Below are 19,182 nucleotides of genomic sequence, written 5' to 3'. Positions count from 1 at the left end.
AATCGCTTAAGCCCACAAGTTTGAGGTTTCGATGAGCTGTAACACCATAGCACTCTTCCAAGGGTGACATAGTGAGACTATGTCTCAAAAAAAAAAGAAGTTTGGAAAGTAAAGTTAATAATTTTAAATTTTATGCTTTGGCAATGGATTGACAGCACTGATAGTACAAACACACCTCATCTTGCCATTTTTTTTTTTTTTTTTTTTTTTTTTTGTAGAGACAGTCTCACTGTACCGCCCTCGGGTAGAGTGCCGTGGCGTCACACAGCTCACAGCAACCTCTAACTTTTGGGCTTACTCGATTCTCTTGCCTCAGCCTCCCGAGCAGCTGGGACTACAGGCGCCCGCCACAACGCCCGGCTATTTTTTTGTTGCAGTTTGGCCGGGGCTGGGTTTGAACCCGCCACCCTCGGCATATGGGGCCGACACCCTACTCACTGAGCCACAGGCGCCGCCCATCTTGCCATTTTTATTAGAGGTATTGATGACAGATACAATGTGACTAAAGAAATGGCTTCTTTCAAAAAAAAAAAAGTAACTTCTTTCATGCCATTAAAAGATATAACTATATGAAGAGATTTTTACGAAGTAGCAAAAGATACCTTAAAGCAATTTTCTTTATTCATTGTCAGTGTATCAGATTTAGTTACTGATGATGCCTTAACAGTGGTAGGTAAAAGAGAAGGACTTGTCAAACTAATAGAAAACGATGGAATTGCCACCCAAAACTAGCCTTTGATAAAGTATCATTGCATAGAATGTCAAGAAAATTTATGCACAAAATCTTTTTTAAATGGATGACGTCATGCCAGTCATCATCTAAACTGTGAGTTTCGTAAAGGCCAAGGGGTTGGGTTAGTCAAGCCCAAATGTTAAAAAGATTTTATGATTTGCAGCATGTCATCATTTATGGTATCAAAAACTAAATTTGTGCCAATTTTTTGTTTTGTACTAAAACAAAAACTTGACAATGAAAACTGGCTTACAGATGTAGCGCTTTTAGTGGATTTAACCGCTCATTTAAATGAGATAAACATGCATCTTCAAGGTAAAAACCAACTTACCAATATAATGTTTCAAATTATAAAAACATTCTAAATGAAACTGTAATTATGGCAAGCTCCAATTAAGGAAACAATTTTATGCATTTCAACCTGAAACACGGTCTGTGAACAGTGAAAAATATGCAGCCTTGCTTTTGGATTTGATAGAAGAATTTGAAAACAGATTGCAAGATTTCCAGGGAAATAATATTTTGGTGCATTGGCAACTCCATTTTCAGTCAACCTAAGTATGTTACCTGCAGATTTTCAGATGGAATGCATAGAGCTGCGGCTGGCATTCAACTTAAGGAAAAAATTGATCATGTCTTTTTACTGGACTTTTATAGGTTCTATATTCCCAGAGACAAATATCCCTCACTTCTTAATCATGCCTTATTTGTGTCATCACTTTTTGACAGCACCCACATTTGTGAGCAACTATTTTCAACAATGAAGCACTTTAAGAGTAAAGTTAGAACCAAAACATCTGATGAACACTTAGAGAATTCACTAAGAATCACAGCTACTCCCATCAAATCAGATACTGCTGCATTAGTTTCTCAGATACAGTGTCAAGGATCCCACTAGTTTTATTTTGCCCACTTTTACTTTTATAATAAAAAGTATCCAAAAAACCCAAAGCTGTTTTGTTATGTAGATGTGTACATTTTCTATATTAATGATGGCAAACTTGGGTTCTACTCAGTGATTTTAAAAGACTCTGAACAGGCGGCTACAGTAATTAGGATTATTCTTTGAGAACATTGTTGTTTATCTGTAGTGGCAGGTATCAGGAAAATTATGTGCAGATCTTTTGGGGTTTTTGCTCATCAGCTTTCAAGTAGCTGTGTATTTAATGTGTGGCCCAGAGACCCAAGGTTTGGACACCCCTGAGCTAGAGAATGACAAACTAAGAGTAGACACGTGTGTGATTAATAAGCAGTAAGTCGTTAACAAATGTGAGTGTGTCTATGGCATGTTGGACTCATGCAGTCTCCCCAGCCTCAGATGGAAAGGCAGTGATCTAAGTATCACTGAGAAATATAAAGTTGCTATACCTCATGATCTTTTACCCTCCATAAAATATATTACTGAAAACCATGGTCAACATAAAGCTTTCAGTGTTCACTAATGTTACTGTTTTTAAATGAATTAATTGAAAATGAAGACAAAATTTCTTAATTAGATAAACCTTTTCACCATCCCTAATGAAGAAGAAATTAATTCTCTGTGAAGTCAGAACCAGTTGCTTATCTACAACAGGATTAAAAATAAAAATTTATGATTACATGATTAAATCTTTTATAATTTGTGCTGGTTTTGAACATTTTTCTCCTAAGAGATGGATAAATTTAGAGAATGTTTAATTGTTGAAACAGTGTGCTGTTATCCTATAGATACCTGCATGTGTGCACAAAATTGTGTGTCACTATTTATGATAGACAAGCTCAGAAACAGCCCAGTAGTCTGTCAGAACTTCCTAAGTGCATGGTGGGCGTGGGGGGGACATCCAATGCAGGTGTTAAAAAGAGCAACACAGCTTTGTAGATGGGATGATTTCCAAGGTGAACATTTAAATGGAAAAAGTAAAATGCCTAGAGAGTGTACAATTGGTGTCAAAATAGGGAAAAGCCAAGGACAGTCATTTACATGTGTGCTTTTTCATAAGCATTGATTATCTTGACACACCACTAAAGAAGAGTAACCAGTTGCCTATAGAGAGGGGATTTTTTTTCCCATTCTGCACGTTCTGAAGTTAAGGAAAACATTTATTTGTCTAGAGAACATTCATGTTTGGTTGTCTGGAATGTCCTTATACTGTTCACTTTCTGTTTATCCCTGGACATGTGTTCTGGCTTCACCTAGTTTTTCTAAATTGTTTGTTGCGTGGGTAGCCTTGTGTCAGTGAAACAGAGAACAACCTGGTTGGAAATGGGCAGACGCGATAGTGTACCTGGGGAGCCTGGCCTGGCCTTGCCACACTCACTCCCCAAATCTGTCTTCCCAGCAGCTGTAGCTGCCATGTACTACAGCTACTACATGCTGCCAGATGGTACCTACTGCCTGGCACCTCCCCCTCCGGGAATCGATGTGGCCACTTACTACAGCACTCTTCCTGCTGGTGTGACCGTGTCCAGTTCCCCCGGGGTGACAACCACTGCCCCCCCACCTCCTGGGACCACACCGCCACCCCCACCAATCACAGCCAAAACAAGCAGTGGGGCCACCTCCACGACCACCACCACAAGGTAAGTGCTGCCCTCTAGCCTGCTGTGAACCACTCAGCATAGCAGTCCCTGCAGACGTCTGCATCTCAATGAGGAAGTTGTAATCTGGGTGACATACAGGATCTTCATTACCTAAGTAGTTATTATCAAAATCCTTAAGTCATACCAGATGCAATGGCTCACACCTGCAATCCTAGCACTTAGCTGAGGAGGGCGGATTGCTTGAGCTTAGGAATTTGAGTAAAAATAGAAAAACTAGCTGGGTGCCTTTAGTCCCATTTACTTGGGAGGCTGGACCAAAGGGATCACTTGAGCCCAAGAGTTTGAGTTTGCTATGAGCTATGATGCCATGGCACTCAGGGTGACAGAGTAAGACTATCTCAAAAAAACCCAAGTTACAAAGTTGACAGGAAACAGAAATTGTCATAACATAAAAATTCTTAGCAAGGAAGTCCATCCACTTACATACTTGAATTCTCATCTAGCATACAGCCCTGCCCTTACCTCCAACATTTTATGTGTTCTGTTGGTGTCTTACTGGACAGTAACAGGCAATTCAGTATGAGGTGAACTGTAGTTGTTTGCAAAACATGCAGGCTGCCAGAGTTGCCGACAAAGCCATTGGGACACTTCTTGAGTCTTGCACAAGCTATTGGCAGGTGAGGATCTGGGAGTTAGACCAGATAACCTGCGCAGACAACAGGGGAGCGCCCAGCCCTCCAACAGAAAGGGCTCACTCAGTGCTGTGGGGTGGATGCAATGTATACAGGACAGGTGTCTTATTAGAGGAACTGGAATGCCCCATGTTTATAGTAGGCTCTTAGGAAACTTAATGGAATACTTAAATGTTTCTACAAAAATATATGACCCTCTTTTATGGTTCAACGCCTGTAGCTAGGGCGCCAGCCACATACACTGGGGCTGGCAGGTTTGAACCCAGCCCGGGCCTGCCAAACAAGAATGACAACTACAACCAAAAAATAGCCAGGCATTGCAGTGGGCACCAGTAGTCCCAGCTACATGGGAGGCTGAGGCAAGACAATCACTTAAGCCCAAGACTTTGAGGTTGCTGTGAGCTGTGACGCCATGGCACTCTACCAAGGACGACATAGTGAGACTGTCTCAAAAAAAAAAAAAAAACATACATACATATATTTGTATATATATAAAACCCTCTTTCAGATCATGCTGAGAAACTCAAATATTAAAGTGAAGAATTTTGAGTCATGCTTGCTGACTTTTTCAATATAACAAAAAACTAGCACTTGACTTGTTTCTTATTGTTTCTAAGAAGTGGCTCATAACTGGGGAAATGTTAACTAGCAGGGAAAACCTGTTTTTATCACTTTAATTCTCCTTTTTCAATAAAATTCCCATTTTCACTATCTGGTTTTAATTAGCTTCACCTACCGTAAAAAGCCTTCCCCATGTATTTGTGACCCACATACCTGTATGTCTGAGGCAGGAAAGGCACCAGGGCACCAGGTCACTCAATTCATAGGGCTCTTCTCCATAGTGCACTTGCTCCCGTGGCTGCCATCATTCCCCCACCCCCGGACATCCAGCCTGTGATAGACAAGTTGGCAGAATATGTCGCCAGGAATGGCCTGAAATTTGAGACCAGCGTTCGTGCCAAGAATGATCAAAGGTCAGATGAAGAATTTTACGTATATTATATATATGGTATTTGAGGTTTTAGTTTAGCTTTTTAAAAATCTAGCTACATAATTCCTTTCTGGTTTTAATCCATTTTCTTTGCAAAGATATCTTTAGCTAGATTTATCCTGTTGAATTGTTTAGCGTTTGCTTGGTGGTTTTGATTACGTTAACTGTTTTGTTTTAGTTTTTGTTTTGTTTTTTAAGTAAGAATGTTGAAGCTATCTAAAAAAAAGGCTGTCTTATTAAATGGCTTGTCCTCTTCTCTGTGCAGATTTGAGTTCCTACAGCCGTGGCACCAGTACAATGCATATTACGAGTTTAAGAAGCAGTTCTTCCTCCAGAAAGAAGGAGGCGAGAGCACACAGGTGCGTACCTGTAAGTGGTGAGGGTGAAGCACTTTTGCAGGTACCTCAGATGCAGAGGTACAGAAATAACTTTCTGTTTATCCCAGATTTATTTTTGATGTGTATCTGGCATGTACAATCTTTAACTTTGCTCTCCTCTGTTGATAACATTCACTCATGTTCTTAGTGTGTTGATGATCATTTGTCTTGTGTGTTTCAAAGAAAAAAAAGTCCTCTTGGGGCAGTGCCTGTGGCTCAAGGAGTAGGGTGCCGGCCCCATATACCAAAGGTAGCAGGTTCAAACCCGGCCTCAGCCAAACTGTAACAAAAGAGTAGCCGGATGTTGTGGTGGGTGCCTGTAGGCCCAGCTACTCAGGAGGCTGAGGCAAGAGAATTGCCTAAGTGCAGGAGTTGGAGGTTGCTATGAGCTGTGTGACGCCATGGAACTCTACTGAGGGCAATAAAGTAAGACTTTAGTCTCTTTAAAAAAAAAAAAAGTCCGTTAGCCGGGCGTTGTGGCAGGCGCCTGTAGTCCCAGCTGCTCAGGAGGCTGAGGCAAGAGAATCGCTTAAGCCCAGGAGTTGGAGGTTGCTGTGAGCTGTGTGAGGCCACAGCACTCTACAGAGGGCCATAAGGTGAGACTCTGTCTCTACAAAAAAAAAAAAAAGTCCTTTTTTTTATGCATTAAGTATTTTGACTTCTGCTATTTTTAGCTACTCTTTTGTTGTATTAACATGCTTTTGAATATATATAATGTAAGCATGGGCTTTGCTGCTGGCAAGTGGGTGCTGTCCAGAGTGGAGGACTGTTTCCTGCAGCTTGGCCACCTGCTCCTCACACCCTGGCTCCTCACCACGCCCTGCCATAGTGTCTGTGCACAGTTTGGAGCATTCTTGTCCTATAATCCTTCTTTCTGCCTTGGCCCTCTTCTCAGTCATAGGTACAACCTGACATTTTTGGAGCCTATTATGGTAGAGGTGGCAGACACCTTCTTATCTGTCAGTCTCAGACCTTCTTTCTGGTTACTCACGCTGCAGGAAATTGACTTTCCTGTAGGCAATGGGGGTAATTTGGAATTCTAAAGTATTCTCAGTAATCAGTATCCAAAGAAAAGATATTAATGATTGGTTCACAAAGGAGTATCAGAGCTTCAAGAAGTATAATGTTTTTCCAGAAGAGGGAACATCTCCTTTCACTTCTCTTTTCACGCTATTGTGTCAGAAAATAGCAAATCTAGGCCACGCGTAGTGGCTCATGCCTGTAATCCTAGCACTCTGGGAGGCCAAGGGAGGTGGATTGCTTGATCTCATGAGTTCGAGACCAGCCTGAGCATAACTGAGACCCCCCATCTCTAAAAAATAGCTGGGCGTTTTGGCAGGTGCCTGTAGTCCCAGCTTCTTGGGAGGCTGAAGCAAGAGGATTTTTTGAGCCCAAGAGTTTGAGGTTGCTGTGAGATAGGACACCACGGCACTCTACCGAGGGCAACAAAGTGAGACTCTTACCTCAAAAAGGAAAAAAAAAAAGAAAAGAAAATAACAAATCTTAATCTGGAAGTAAATCCCTTAATGCACGGGTTCTCAACCTATGGGTCACGACCCCTTTGGGGGACGAACAACACTTTCGCAGGGGTCACCTAAGACCATCCTGCATATCAGATATTTACATTACGATTCATAACAGTAGCAAAATTGCAGTTACAAAGTAGCAACGAAAATTTTATGATTGGGGGGGGTCACCACAACATGAGGAATTGTATTAAAGGGTTGCAGCATTAGGAGGGTTGAGAACCACTGCATTAGTACCTTGTAGAAATACTGTTATCCAGTGGAATACATGTATTTTTTATCTGTCTGTTTTGACAAATTTTGTACAATTTCTGTGTAACAGTTTGTAGTAACATTTGATCTCTCAGACTGTTTCAGCACCAGAAGAGGCTACTGCAGACTCTGCCCCTGAGAAGTCGAATGACGCTGGGGAGGACAGCATTTCTGAAGACATGGTGGAGACAGGAGGGCGAGCAGGTGCAGGCGGGAAAAAGGAGGCAACGTCCAGTAAAACCGTCCCAGATGGGAAACTGGTGAAAGGTATGCTGCTGCCCAGGTTATGTGTTGGTCTTGTAGGTTTCATCTTAAATGAGCAAGAAAATTCTTGATTGCTGGGTGGCGCCTGTGGCTCAAAGGAATAGGGCACTAGCTCCATATGCCGGAGGTGGCGGGTTCAAACCCAGCCACGGCCAAAACTGCAAAAAAAAAAAAAAAATAGAAAATTCTTGATTGCTTAAGACAAGATGCCTCTAACTGTCAGCCAGGGTAGGATTGGCAGCTCCTCTGAAGTTGCTGCAGTGACCTTCCTTGCATCATCGTGCTTTCCTGATGCAGCATTTGGAGTCACGCAGATATTAGCTAGGTTTAGGAACATACCCAACACCCTGTGTGGCACAAGTTAACAGACCTGCTCAGGAAATTCCAAAAAATGTCTTATACCCCATCAGACTTCTGGGCCGTAATTTGTGTGCAATGTTATTTGTGCCAGTGAAATTTATTTTCTTTATTTGTCAAAGCAGATCCCTTGAGAATATCTACCAGGCAATACTCTGAATTTTAGTCCCATGGTGTATTCTTTTTTTTTTTTTTTTTTTTTATTATTATTGTTGGAGATTCATTGAGGGTACAAGATTCATGTTGTATTCTTGAAAGGAGATTTTCATCCAGAGAACAGACATGGATGAAATAGTCTATATATATATATATAAAATAAATAAATAAATAAAAATAAAAAAAAGAAAGAAAGAAATAGTCTATATAATAAAAAACAAAAGCTTAGAGCAGGCATGTTACCATAGGTGTCAGTGACAGCACTTGTGAAGCAATAGGTAATTCCACCTGGTGGAGATCAGAAGGTGCTCATCTGGTATGCAGGGAGAAGCAGAGGCCTGAAGACTTGACCCTGGGCCTAGGCCCTGTAGTGTAAGCTGCATTGTTTAAATAGTGTTGTGGGAGAAGCCTGGAGCACCAAGCATGGATGGTTCATGGTGGGGAGTTGGGTAGGAGTCATACACCTCACAAGTTTAAGGTCAGAGGAATGACTTTTCCTGGTCTGGTGACTCTGCAAAGAGGTTTTTGGTTGGTTGGTGGCTTGGAATGGGCTGGAGCAGAGGTGGCATGGGGCCATCTCATGGCTCTTGAGTCAAAAGGAAAGGCAGAACAGAGGCTCGAGAGGAGGGGCTGGGCTATAGTGGCCCTCACACCTTCCTCTGCCTAGAAATGCCTTGTTTTGTAAGAGTGGTGACCTTCTAGGTAACCAAACTGATGGGGTCAACAACTAACTAGAAAAGGAATTGTTTTTAGACAGAAGGAAATGCATTTTCAACTTATGATGAGAACATAGCCTCACTATAAGTCAGGGGGCATCTGTATTCTGAATTCTGAAACAGACTAATACACATGTCAACACTTTGAGACATGAGTCAGCTCAAGTAAGGAAGGACAGTGAGACTAAAACTTTAAAAAATTGACCCAATATAGTGAAACTTTATTCAGAGAAAAATGTATAGCGTTTTATGTTTATTTTAGTAAAGAGAAAATAAAAATGGGCTGGGCACCATGGCTTATGCCTATAATTCTTGCACTCTGGGAGGCCAAAGTGTGAGGTTTGCTTGAAGTCAGGAGTTGAAGACCAGCCTGAGCAATATAGCAAGACCCCATCTCTACAACAAATAAAAAAAATTAGCCAGGTATACCTACAGTCTCAGCTACTTGGGAGTCTGAGGCAAAAGGATCACATGCGCCTACAAGTTTGAGGATGCGTGAGCTAGGCTAACACCACAGGCAACAGAGCCTACCTACCCTGGGCAACAGAGCAAGACTTTGTCTCATAAATAAATAAATAAAGCTTTGAACTCAAGAACCTTAGAAGAAACTAAAATGCCCCTAAGGAAAATAGGAAAAGGAGAATCAATAAAAATCAAGGCAGAAATTAGTGAGAAAACAATTTTAAAAAGACAGTAAAACACAACAGTCACTGTGCATGTTTAATGTAGAAGAAAGCAAATGCAAATACACAACATGGGTGAGAAAAAATCAGGTATTTTTTAAAGTGCTCAAGAAAAATACATTTTTTAAGTTGGAATGAATTTGAAAATCACTGAAAAATATTATTCTCTGAGAAAATGTAAATTGCTGAAATAGTTTTCCAGAAGAGATAAGAAACTAACATAGATTTATGGCCTGAAGGAATTTTAAGATGTTGGTCAGTGAATACCTCTGAATCCAGGCAGTCTGCCAAGACAAAGGTCGGCTTAATTCACCCTCATGAAGTAGAACGCCCATGTCATTAAAGCCACTCCAGAACATTAAAAAAGATGGGAAATTATGAAGCTTTCAAAGCTTAGCAAGCTGTAGACCACAAGCACTTATAAGGGTAGGTGTTAACATATTAAATTGAATCCAACTATATATTAAAATAGTACTAGTCTATGAGCCGTGAGATCTGTTCCAGAATCCCAGTGTGCACCAATAGGAAGTCTTCCATACAGTATACAGTATTAACAGTGGGATAAAATATGAAGACTAAGAAAGCATCATTTTTTGAAATTTTGACTATAAAACTAAGTCTTTAATAATAACTGATGTTGGAAAAACAGTCTTTTTGTTTTTGGGGAAAAAATTAAGACACATCACATCTGACAACAGTAATTTCAGATAAATTCATTGTTTAGATGTAAAAAAAAATAAGACCATAATAGTAGAAGGAAATAAAGATAATTTTTTTTATAATCTTGGAATTGGAAAGGACTTTCTAAGAATTGGAGCTATAATTAATAGTTCTGATGAGAGCATGGACTGAATAAGGTTACAGGACAAATGTTGAAAATGGTGGTAACTGCTAACATAATAGGAGATAAAGGGTTATATCCTTACCAGAGAAAGAGCCCTTATAAATCAATAAGAAAAAAGTATCACTGCAGTAGAAGAATGGACAAAGGACATGAAAAGGTAGTCCTAAAAAGATAGTTCCAAAAAAATTAAAATTAGATGGCCAATAATTAATTTTTTCAGTATATCCTTATTAAAATTGGGGGGTTTTAAATTTTAAAGTTTAAAAAAAAAAAACTCAGTGATAGAGAGGCTTGGACACAAAGGGGAACATTGTTTTGGGGGATTTAATAGAGCCCAGCAATATGGACCCAATTTTAAGTACAAATACACTTCTGCCCCTAGAAACACGGTTTACCAGGATGTCTGTACAAGAATGTTCACCAGAGGCCTGTTAGTTTTTACAAATAAAAGAATTGGGAAAAGTTGTGGGCAATGTGAAATAAATTGTCGTGTCTATATTAAAAAATTATATTGCTGTTTTTTTTGTTTTTTTTTTGTAGAGACAGAGTCTCACTTTATGGCCCTCGGTAGAGTGCCATGGCATCACACAGCTCAGCAACCTCCAACTCCTGGGCTTAAGCGACTCTCCTGCCTCAGTCTCCCGAGTAGCTGGGATTACAGGCGCCCGCCACAACGCCCGGCCATTTTTTGGTTGCAGTTTGGCCAGGGCTGGGTCCGAACCCGCCACCCTCGGCATATGGGGCCGGTGCCCTACTCACTGAGCCACAGGCGCCACCCATATATTGCTGTTTTTTTTAAATGGTCTATATTGGCATGGAAACATGTCTGCACTATTTATGTGGAAAGATGTTGCTGCTTAAGTGAAAACAGCAGGTTATGAAACTGTAGTGCATGATCCCATTTTTTACATACATGTCCACTAATTATGTTCAGATTATTTTTTTCATTATCTGAATTGTATTTGATCTTTCATTTTGTTCATTTATGTTTCCAAATTTCCCATAGAGAATGAATATTACTTGTAAAGTCAGAAATTAGCACTAAAGGCTCGGCACCTGTAGCTCAAGCGGCTAGTGCACCAGCCACATACACCAGCACTGGTGGGTTCAAATCCAGCCCAGGCCTACCAAACAACGACAACTACAACTTAAAAATAGCCTGGCGTTGTGGCAGGCGCCTGTAGTCCCAGCAACGTGGGAAGCTGAGGCAAGAGAATCGCTTAAGCCCAAGAGTTTGAGGTTGCTCCGAGCTGACAAAAAAGAAAGAAATTAGCACTAAAAGTTATTACCTTAAGAATGGAAGCCTGTGTAGGGTAACAGGTGGAGGAGTAACTCCTGGGTGGTTGCTGCTCTGTGCTGGTGCCTCGCTGCACCACTGCACACGTCAGGCACACGCTGTGCTTCCCTGGTCTTGTCGTCTCTCTCCTAGGGGAAAGCAGAGAGTGGAAATCATAAGCAGGAAAGAGGTCAGGCAGGGGCTGTGTGAGGACAGACAGGAAGTACCAGGTAGGAGAAGAGCAGCCAGCACTCAGCAGGGTGGCCATGGTGAGGTTGGTGTGGCATAGTACAAAACGGAGACAGTGGCAGCCTGGGTCACAACACGGTTTTCGTTTTTAAACCCCTGTATGGACACATGAGTTTTATCCTTGATTTCAGTAGTCATCCATATATGGATGTGCTTTACATATGTTGCGATGTGATTTGCAAGGAAGATTCTAGGCAAAAGCAGTAGTTCCATGATTCAATAATACTACAAAGAGAACTAATTTCCTAATCCCCTGTATTGAGCTAAGTTGCCTTGAGAAAGTTGCTTAACCCTGTTAGGATCAGTTTCCTCATCTGTGAAAGGGGGAGCCTGACACTCTGCCTCTTGGACTTGTGAACGTTAATCCAGGGAGCTCTTGGAGTCAGTTCTATAATTGTGCTTTTGGGCTTTGTACTTGGCATTGGTAGATAACTAGATTTTTTAAGAGACAAAACCTTACTCTTTGGCCCAAACTGGAGCATAGTGGGGCAATCATACCTCACTGTAACCTCTGTCGAGCTCAAGCAATCCTCTTGCCTCAGCCTCCGGAGTAGCTGGAACTGGAGGCATGTGTGTGCCACCACACCCAGCAGATTTTTAATTTCTTTTTTTTTTTTTTGAGACAGAGTCTCACTATGTCACCCTCAGTAGAGTGCCATAGCATCATAACTCACAGCAACCTCCAACTCTTGGACTTAAGCAGTTCTCTGGCCTCAGCCTCCTGAATAGCTGGGACTACAGGCACCTGCCACAACACCTGGCTATATTTTGGTTACTGATGTCATTGTTGTTTAGCAGGCCCCGGCCAGGCTCGAACCCACAACCGTCAGTGTATGTGGCCAGCACCCTACTCACTGAGCTACGGGCACTGAGCCTGATTTTTAAATTTTTTTGTAGAAATGGGATCTCACTGTGTTGTGCAGGCTGGTCTTAAGCAATCATCCCTACACAACCTCCTAAAGCACTGGGATTGCAGGAGTGAGAATGAGTGCCTGGCAATAGACACTAGCTTCAGAATGTCCACTTTGTGTTAAATATTGATAGTACTTCGAAAAGTTTCATTGCAATACATTCTTTGATTGTTAATATCTCTAATTTGAGGAAGAGATCGTTTGTGAAGAATTGTTTTAAAATCATTTTATAATATATCTTAGTCTATCTTCCTGAACTGTTTTGATTATGTAACTTTTCTTTTTCCTTTAGAGCCAGAGTCTCACTTTGTCACCTCAGTAGAGTGCTGTGACGTCACAGCTCATAGTAACGCCCAGCTATTTTTGTTGTTGTTGTTGCAGTTTGGCCAGAGCCAGGTTTGAACCCGCCACCCTGGTTATATGGAGCCAGCGTCCTACTCACTGAGCCACAGGTGCCACCCAACTTTTTTTTTTTTTTTTTTTGAGACAGAGCCTCAAGCCATCGCCCTGGTTAGAGTGCTATGGCATCATAGCTCACAGCAACCTCAAACTCCTGGATTCAAGCAAGTCTCCTGTCTCCACCTCCCAAGTAGCTGGGACTACAGGCACCCGCCACAATTGTAGTTGTCATTGTTGTTTGGTGGGCCCGGACTGGATTCAAACCCTCCAGCTCCAGTGTATGTGGCTGGTGCCTTAGCTGCTGAGCTACGAGCGCCAAACCTTGTTTACTTAACATTTTATATGAAGTTTTCTTTTCTTTTAAAATTTTCTTTGACCTTATGTTTATTAAGGGGATCATATTATTGTAAGCAGTAAGCATTTATTTTGCTAATTTTTTTTTTTTTTTTTTGAGACAGAGCCTCAAGCCATCGCACTGGTTAGAGTGCTATGGCATCACAGCTCACAGCAACCTCAAACTCCTGGGCTCAAGTGAGTCTCCTGTCTCTGCCTCCCAAGTAGCTGGGACTACAGGCACCCTTCACAACACCTGGCTATTTTTTGGTTGCAGCCATCATTGTTGTTTGGCGGGCCCAGGCTGGATTCGAACCCGCCAGCTCAGGTGTATGTGGCTGGTGCCTTAGCCGCTTGAGCCACAGGCACCGAGCCTATTTTGCTAAATTTTTATGGAAAATTTTGAACTCATAACAAAAATAAAGAGTGAAATAATGACCCTAGCTCAGCCCACACACAGCAGATGCTCAGCTGGTGACCCTGCACTGGCGTAGCCTTAAGTATGGAAGCCACTTTATTAACTTCTACCACAAAAATATTTTGAAGCATATCTTTATCATCATACCATTTTTCCATAAATATTTTAGGTATAGGGTGGCGCCTGTGGCTCAGTGAGTCAGGGCACCATCCCCATATGGCAGGTTCAAACCCGCCCCTGGCCAAATTGCAACAAAAAAATAGCCGGGCATTGTGATGGGTGCCTGTAGTCCCAGCTACTCAGGAGGCTGAGACAAGAGAATCACCTAAGCCGAAGAGCTGGAGGTTGCTCTGAGCTGTGATGCAATGGCACTCTACAGAGGGCGACAAAGTGAGACCGTATCTCTAAAAATAATAATAATAATGATATTTTAAGTATATATCTCTAAAATTAAGGACTTTTTTCTTTTTTTTGAGACAGCATCTCACTATGTCACCCTCAGTAGAGTGCCATGGCGTGACAGTTCACAGCAACTTCCAACTCTTGGGTTTAAGCTATTCTCTTGCCTCAGCCTCCCAAGTAGCTGGGACTACAGGCAACCACCACAATGCCTGGCTATTTTTTTGCTGCAGTTGTCATTGTTTAGCTGGCCCGGGCCAGGTTCGAACCCGCCAGCTTCAGTATATGTGGCTGGCGCCCTACCAACCAAGCTACAGGCATCGTCTTAAAATATAAGGACTATTTTTTTTTTTTTTTTTTTTTGCAGTTTTTGGCCAGAGCTGGGTTTGAGCACGCCACCTCCTGTATAAGGGGCCAGTGCCCTAACCCTTTGAGCCACAGGCGCCACCCAAAATATGAGGACTTTTAAAAAACATAACCACAGTAAAATGGTTACTGTTGACTCTCCTTATACAACATGGTTTTTTTTTTTTTTGCAGTTTTTGGCTGGAGCTGGGTTTGAACCTGCCACCTTCGGCATATGGGGCTGGCACCCTACTCCTTTGAGCCACAGGCACCGCCCTATACATGTTTTTAATCCCTTGTGTCACATCTTAGTCCTGTAGGTTGCTATGAACATAATCACATGCTGTCTCTGCACAGCATACAGTAGCACTATTGTTAAATTATGAAATGCTGCTCTCCCCTGATCTACAGCGCCCATAGCTCAGTGAGGAGGGCACTGGCCACATATACCAAAGCTTGTGAGCTTCGAAGGGTGAGTTCAAGCCCTGCCCGGGCCTGGTAAACTAACAATAATTGCAACCAAAAATATAGCCAGGCATTGTGGTAGGCGCCTATAGTGCCAGCTACTCAGGAGGCTGAGGCAAGAGAATCGCTTAAGCCCAAGAATTTGAAGTTGCTGTGAGCTGTAATGCCACAGCACTCTACCAAGGGCAACATAGTAAGACTCTGTCTCAACAAAAAAAAAAAACAGAAATGCTGTTCTCCCTCCCATCTTGGCCTGTGTTCTGTGGCAGGAGGACAGCTCTGAGAAAGGTTATTCTGTTTCAGAGGATCTGGGGTCTCCAAGCTTAGTCTCCTTCACCTCATACACAGGTTTGTGATCATACAGCGCTAACTAGGAGAGCCCTCTGATCTGCTGCCATGGAGCTGAAGTGCCATCACTGTGATAGGTCTTGGCCTTCCAAGGCCTGCCTTTGTTTACTCAAAATCTCCTCTCGATCAACATCAGCAGGTTCATAGTGCACTTAAAATTCCCCTTCATTGTGATTGACTTGAATACCCTCATAAATATTTACTCACAGAATTTTAAAATAAAGTGTTTTATTACTAACTTGATGAGTTAGCTCTCATCAAGACTTAGTTTATGAAACAATAAAGGGATTCTATGTTGAGTGGATAAGGATGGAAATATTTTCCTTTTGGGCCTTTGTGTTTCTTTTAAAGTAAGTTTTCTAAATATTCTACGGGGTAAAAATTGTACCACCTGTTATTCTGTGTTTAACATTTTCTTGTAGAGAATGACCTAACATAATGCCTATCACAAACTAGGCAAAAATGTTTGCTGAATAAAAGAATGAATTCCATAATTATTGCTTTGATTTTTCTTAAAGATAACCTTTTTATGTATAGTGGAGTCACATCATATGCCTGCTTAAGCTTATTCAGCAGTATACTGAGTCATGAAAATGTTTTTGTAAAAGTAAAATGATTGGCTCAGCACCTGTACCTGAGGGGCTAGGGCTCCAGCCACATACACCGGAGCTGGTAGGTTCGAATCCAGCCCAGGCCTACCAAACAACAAGGACAACGACAACCAAAAAATAGCTGGGCGTTGTGGCGGGTGCCTGTAGTCCCAGCTACGTGGGAGGCTGAGGCTAGAGAATTGCTTAAGCCCAAGAGTTGGAGGTTGCTGTGAGCTGTGACGCTACAGCACTCTGCCCAGGGTGACAAAAAAATAAAAGGTAAAATCATTAAGAATTTATCATTGAAAATTGCAGGTGGCATGCTTTGACATAAGCAAATGTGTCCTGTGGGCCCAGGGTGGCCATCTGTGTGCAGCGCCCAGCTGATGTGGGCCTCTCACCACAAGCCACCCTGTGCTACATGCAGTAGGCATTTAACAGGACCACTTGGGCAGTATGGACATCAGTCCCCTGTAGAGTCCTGCGTAAGATGTGGCTCCATATTAGCTGTCCTCTTCCCACCAGTTGATGCTCAGGTGGGTGGTAGGGCCTGTGACAATTTCTGCTCTGTGCTTCTAGTTACCTAAAAATGTATCACAATTTTCACCTTTCCTCACTAGCTTCATTTGCTCCAATAAGCTTTGCAATCAAGGCCAAAGAAAATGATCTACTTCCCCTGGAAAAAAATCGTGTTAAGCTAGATGATGACAGTGATGATGATGAAGAAAGCAAAGAAGGCCAAGAAAGTTCTAGTAGTGCTGCACACACTAACACGGCAGTTGCCCCACCCTGTGTAGTTGTTGAGGAGAAGAAGCCTCAACTTACCCAGGAGGAGCTAGAAGCAAAGCAAGGTTTGTCGATAGCTTTTGAACTTCTTGAAAGAAAGAAAAATACATAAATATAAGATTTTTCTGCTAAGTCAAAATTACTGAGACTGCCAAATGGAATCTCATGCCTTTGGAATCAGAACCGTTTGGGAGTTGTGTACCATTTCTGAGGTTTCAAAAACTCTGTCAGATGATGAGCTCTGCTGTTTGCAGAGTGTCAGAGGCAGTGCCTTTGGCGATTTTTTTTGCAGAAAAGCCTTGGTGGCCAACTTAACACTAATGGGCCACAATAGAGTGCTCTAGTACAAGCTCTCTTTGTGCTGGGTCGGCAGCCCCAGGGTGGAATGTGCAGCCTGCATTCCCAGCTCAAGCTAATGCACCAAACGAGGAGATGCCCTTTTATGAGGCTGTCTCCCTGAAAAAACACCGGGCCCTTGAAGATGGTGTGTTCCTAGCGGACTTCCAGGCTGGGCTCATCTTCATGGGTCACAGCCCACTGCACACCCCAACCCACAGCCAGCAGTGCTTTGGGACATGTCTTCCTACCCCTCCTCCAAAATAAATTATATCCTGCATTAAAGAATTAATTAATGATTGCATTTGTGGTTTTTATCTATTCTAACTGATTTTCTTAAATTGCTTCTTCTGTATATACACAAACAGATAAAGCAACATTTATAAAAGGTAATTTTTTAACCACAATATGCCTTCTTATCAATAACTTAACCTTGTGCTGTGGTCCTCTCCCTGAGCAGACTTGTATTCATGCTTGTGTATGTCAATCTGTACTTCCTGTGTGTAGACTTGACAACTGTCAGAATATTTGGAATAAAACACTTTTCATAGAGTATTCATTGCCTGGTGTGAATACTTTGGATACATGTTTGTGAGAGCCATAATCGAGGGTTCCATTATTCCAGCTTTCACTAGTGTGGAATCCCATCAGCTTTCAGACTTCGCGATTAAAATGTTAAAAAGGCATTATAAACTAATTCAAAATTTGATTTATCCAATGTGTGTATCTGTTCTAAAATTTGTATCATTCATTTTTTTTAAATAACTGTTTTCAGTGTAAGACCCTTTTGCTACCTTGAAAATTAGGATAGCAAGATAAAATACTGCTTGCTCTAAACTTCTCTTTCTTTCTTTCTTTCTTTTTTTTTTTAAGCAAAGCAAAAGCTGGAAGACCGCCTTGCAGCTGCTGCCCGGGAAAAGCTGGCTCAGGCATCTAAGGAGTCGAAAGAGAAGCAGCTTCAGGCAGAACGTAAAAGGAAAGCAGCATTATTTTTACAGACCTTAAAAAATCCTCTGCCAGAAGCAGAAGTTGTGAAAGTTGAGGAGAGTCCTTTCAGTGTAGAGGTATGTTAAGGAGATTCCCAATCAGCTTATGGGGGATAAAGGCAGGTGAAGATGTGGGTCCACTGGTTGCTTATGTCTCTGGCCTGAGGGAGGGACTTTAACCCACCAGCCCCTTCCTACATGGTGTGACAGACTCTGCCTCTCCAACTGTGCATCTGTAAGAAAGATGATGTTCCTCGGGTGGCACCTGTGGCTCAACAGTAAGGTGCCGGCCCCATATGCCATAGGTGGTGGGTTCAAACCCAGCCCCGGCCAAAAACTGCAAAAAAGGAAGGAAAGATAATGTTCCTCCTATAGCTGAACACATGCACATCCACCCCAAATGCTGGCTCTGATTTCAGGAAATTCTCAGACCTTTGGGTCCCAGGTTAGCACCTGTGCTTTAGAGCTGTCTCTCCAGGGTGACAGGGCGCCTTACTGGTGAACTGTGCTAAGCAGCAGTGCTAGAGCACCTCTTCCACAGCTGACAGTGTTCAGCTCATAGGCAGAAACCTTTGTGCCAGCATCTGTGTCAGTGTCAGTTTTTGTTTTTGTCTTTTTGGTAGAGACAAAGTCTCACTGTACCGCCCTCAGGTAGAGGGCCATGGCGTTACACAGCTCACAGCAACCTCTAGCTCTTGGGCTTAGGCGATTCTCTTGCCTCAGCCTCCCGAGCAGCTGGGACTACAGGCGCCCGCCACAACGCCCGGCTAATTTTTTTTTTGTTGTTGCAGTTTGGCCAGGGCTGGGTTTGAACCTGCCACCCTCGGTATATGGGGCCGGCGCCCTACTCACTGAGCCACAGGCGCCACCCGTCAGTGTCAGTTTTAATTAAAAATAGAAAGAAGTAGGCTGTGTGCGGTGGCCCATGCCTGTAATCCCAGCACTCTGGGAGACCAAGGTAGGCGGATCACCTGAGCTCACCAGTTTAAGACCAGCCTGAGCTAGAGCAAGACTCTATCTCTAAAAGCCAGCTGGTCAGAGGTACCCATAGCTCAGTAGGTAGGGCAGCGGCCACATAAACCGAGGCTGGAGGGTTCAAACAGAGCCCCAGCCAGCTAAAACAACAAAAAAATAGCCAGGCTTTGTGGAGGATGCCTGTAGTCCCAGCTACTTGGGAGGCTAAGGCAAGAAAATCGCTTAAGCCCAAGAGTTTAAGGTTGCTATGAGCTG

The 19,182-nt window shown here is 42.5% G+C and overlaps 1 protein-coding gene across 12 annotated transcripts in view; it reads left to right on the top strand.

Moving 5' to 3' along the window:
- Positions 1-19,182, top strand: part of SFSWAP (splicing factor SWAP) — a 96,041-nt gene that overhangs the window by 52,633 nt on the left and 24,226 nt on the right. For 10 of the 12 annotated variants that reach the window (XR_008379459.1, XR_008379458.1, XM_053587628.1 and 7 more), the window contains 6 exons: positions 3,052-3,292; positions 4,788-4,919; positions 5,202-5,295; positions 7,187-7,358; positions 16,465-16,695; positions 17,840-18,030. Coding sequence is in view for 10 of the 12 variants with exons in the window: in XM_053587628.1 (XP_053443603.1) it covers positions 3,052-3,292; positions 4,788-4,919; positions 5,202-5,295; positions 7,187-7,358; positions 16,465-16,695; positions 17,840-18,030 (1,061 nt within the window). In the remaining 2 variants the exon portion in view is untranslated. The remainder of the gene's footprint in view (positions 1-3,051; positions 3,293-4,787; positions 4,920-5,201; positions 5,296-7,186; positions 7,359-16,464; positions 16,696-17,839; positions 18,031-19,182) is intronic. The other 2 variants (XM_053587629.1, XM_053587633.1) reach the window with 2 other exon arrangements.

The sequence above is a fragment of the Nycticebus coucang genome, chromosome 4, assembly GCF_027406575.1.
Source record: "Nycticebus coucang isolate mNycCou1 chromosome 4, mNycCou1.pri, whole genome shotgun sequence".
NCBI classification, from domain to species: Eukaryota; Metazoa; Chordata; class Mammalia; order Primates; family Lorisidae; genus Nycticebus; species Nycticebus coucang.
The sequence above is the reverse complement of the archived record's forward strand: the minus strand, read 5'-3'. Positions and strand labels throughout refer to the sequence as shown.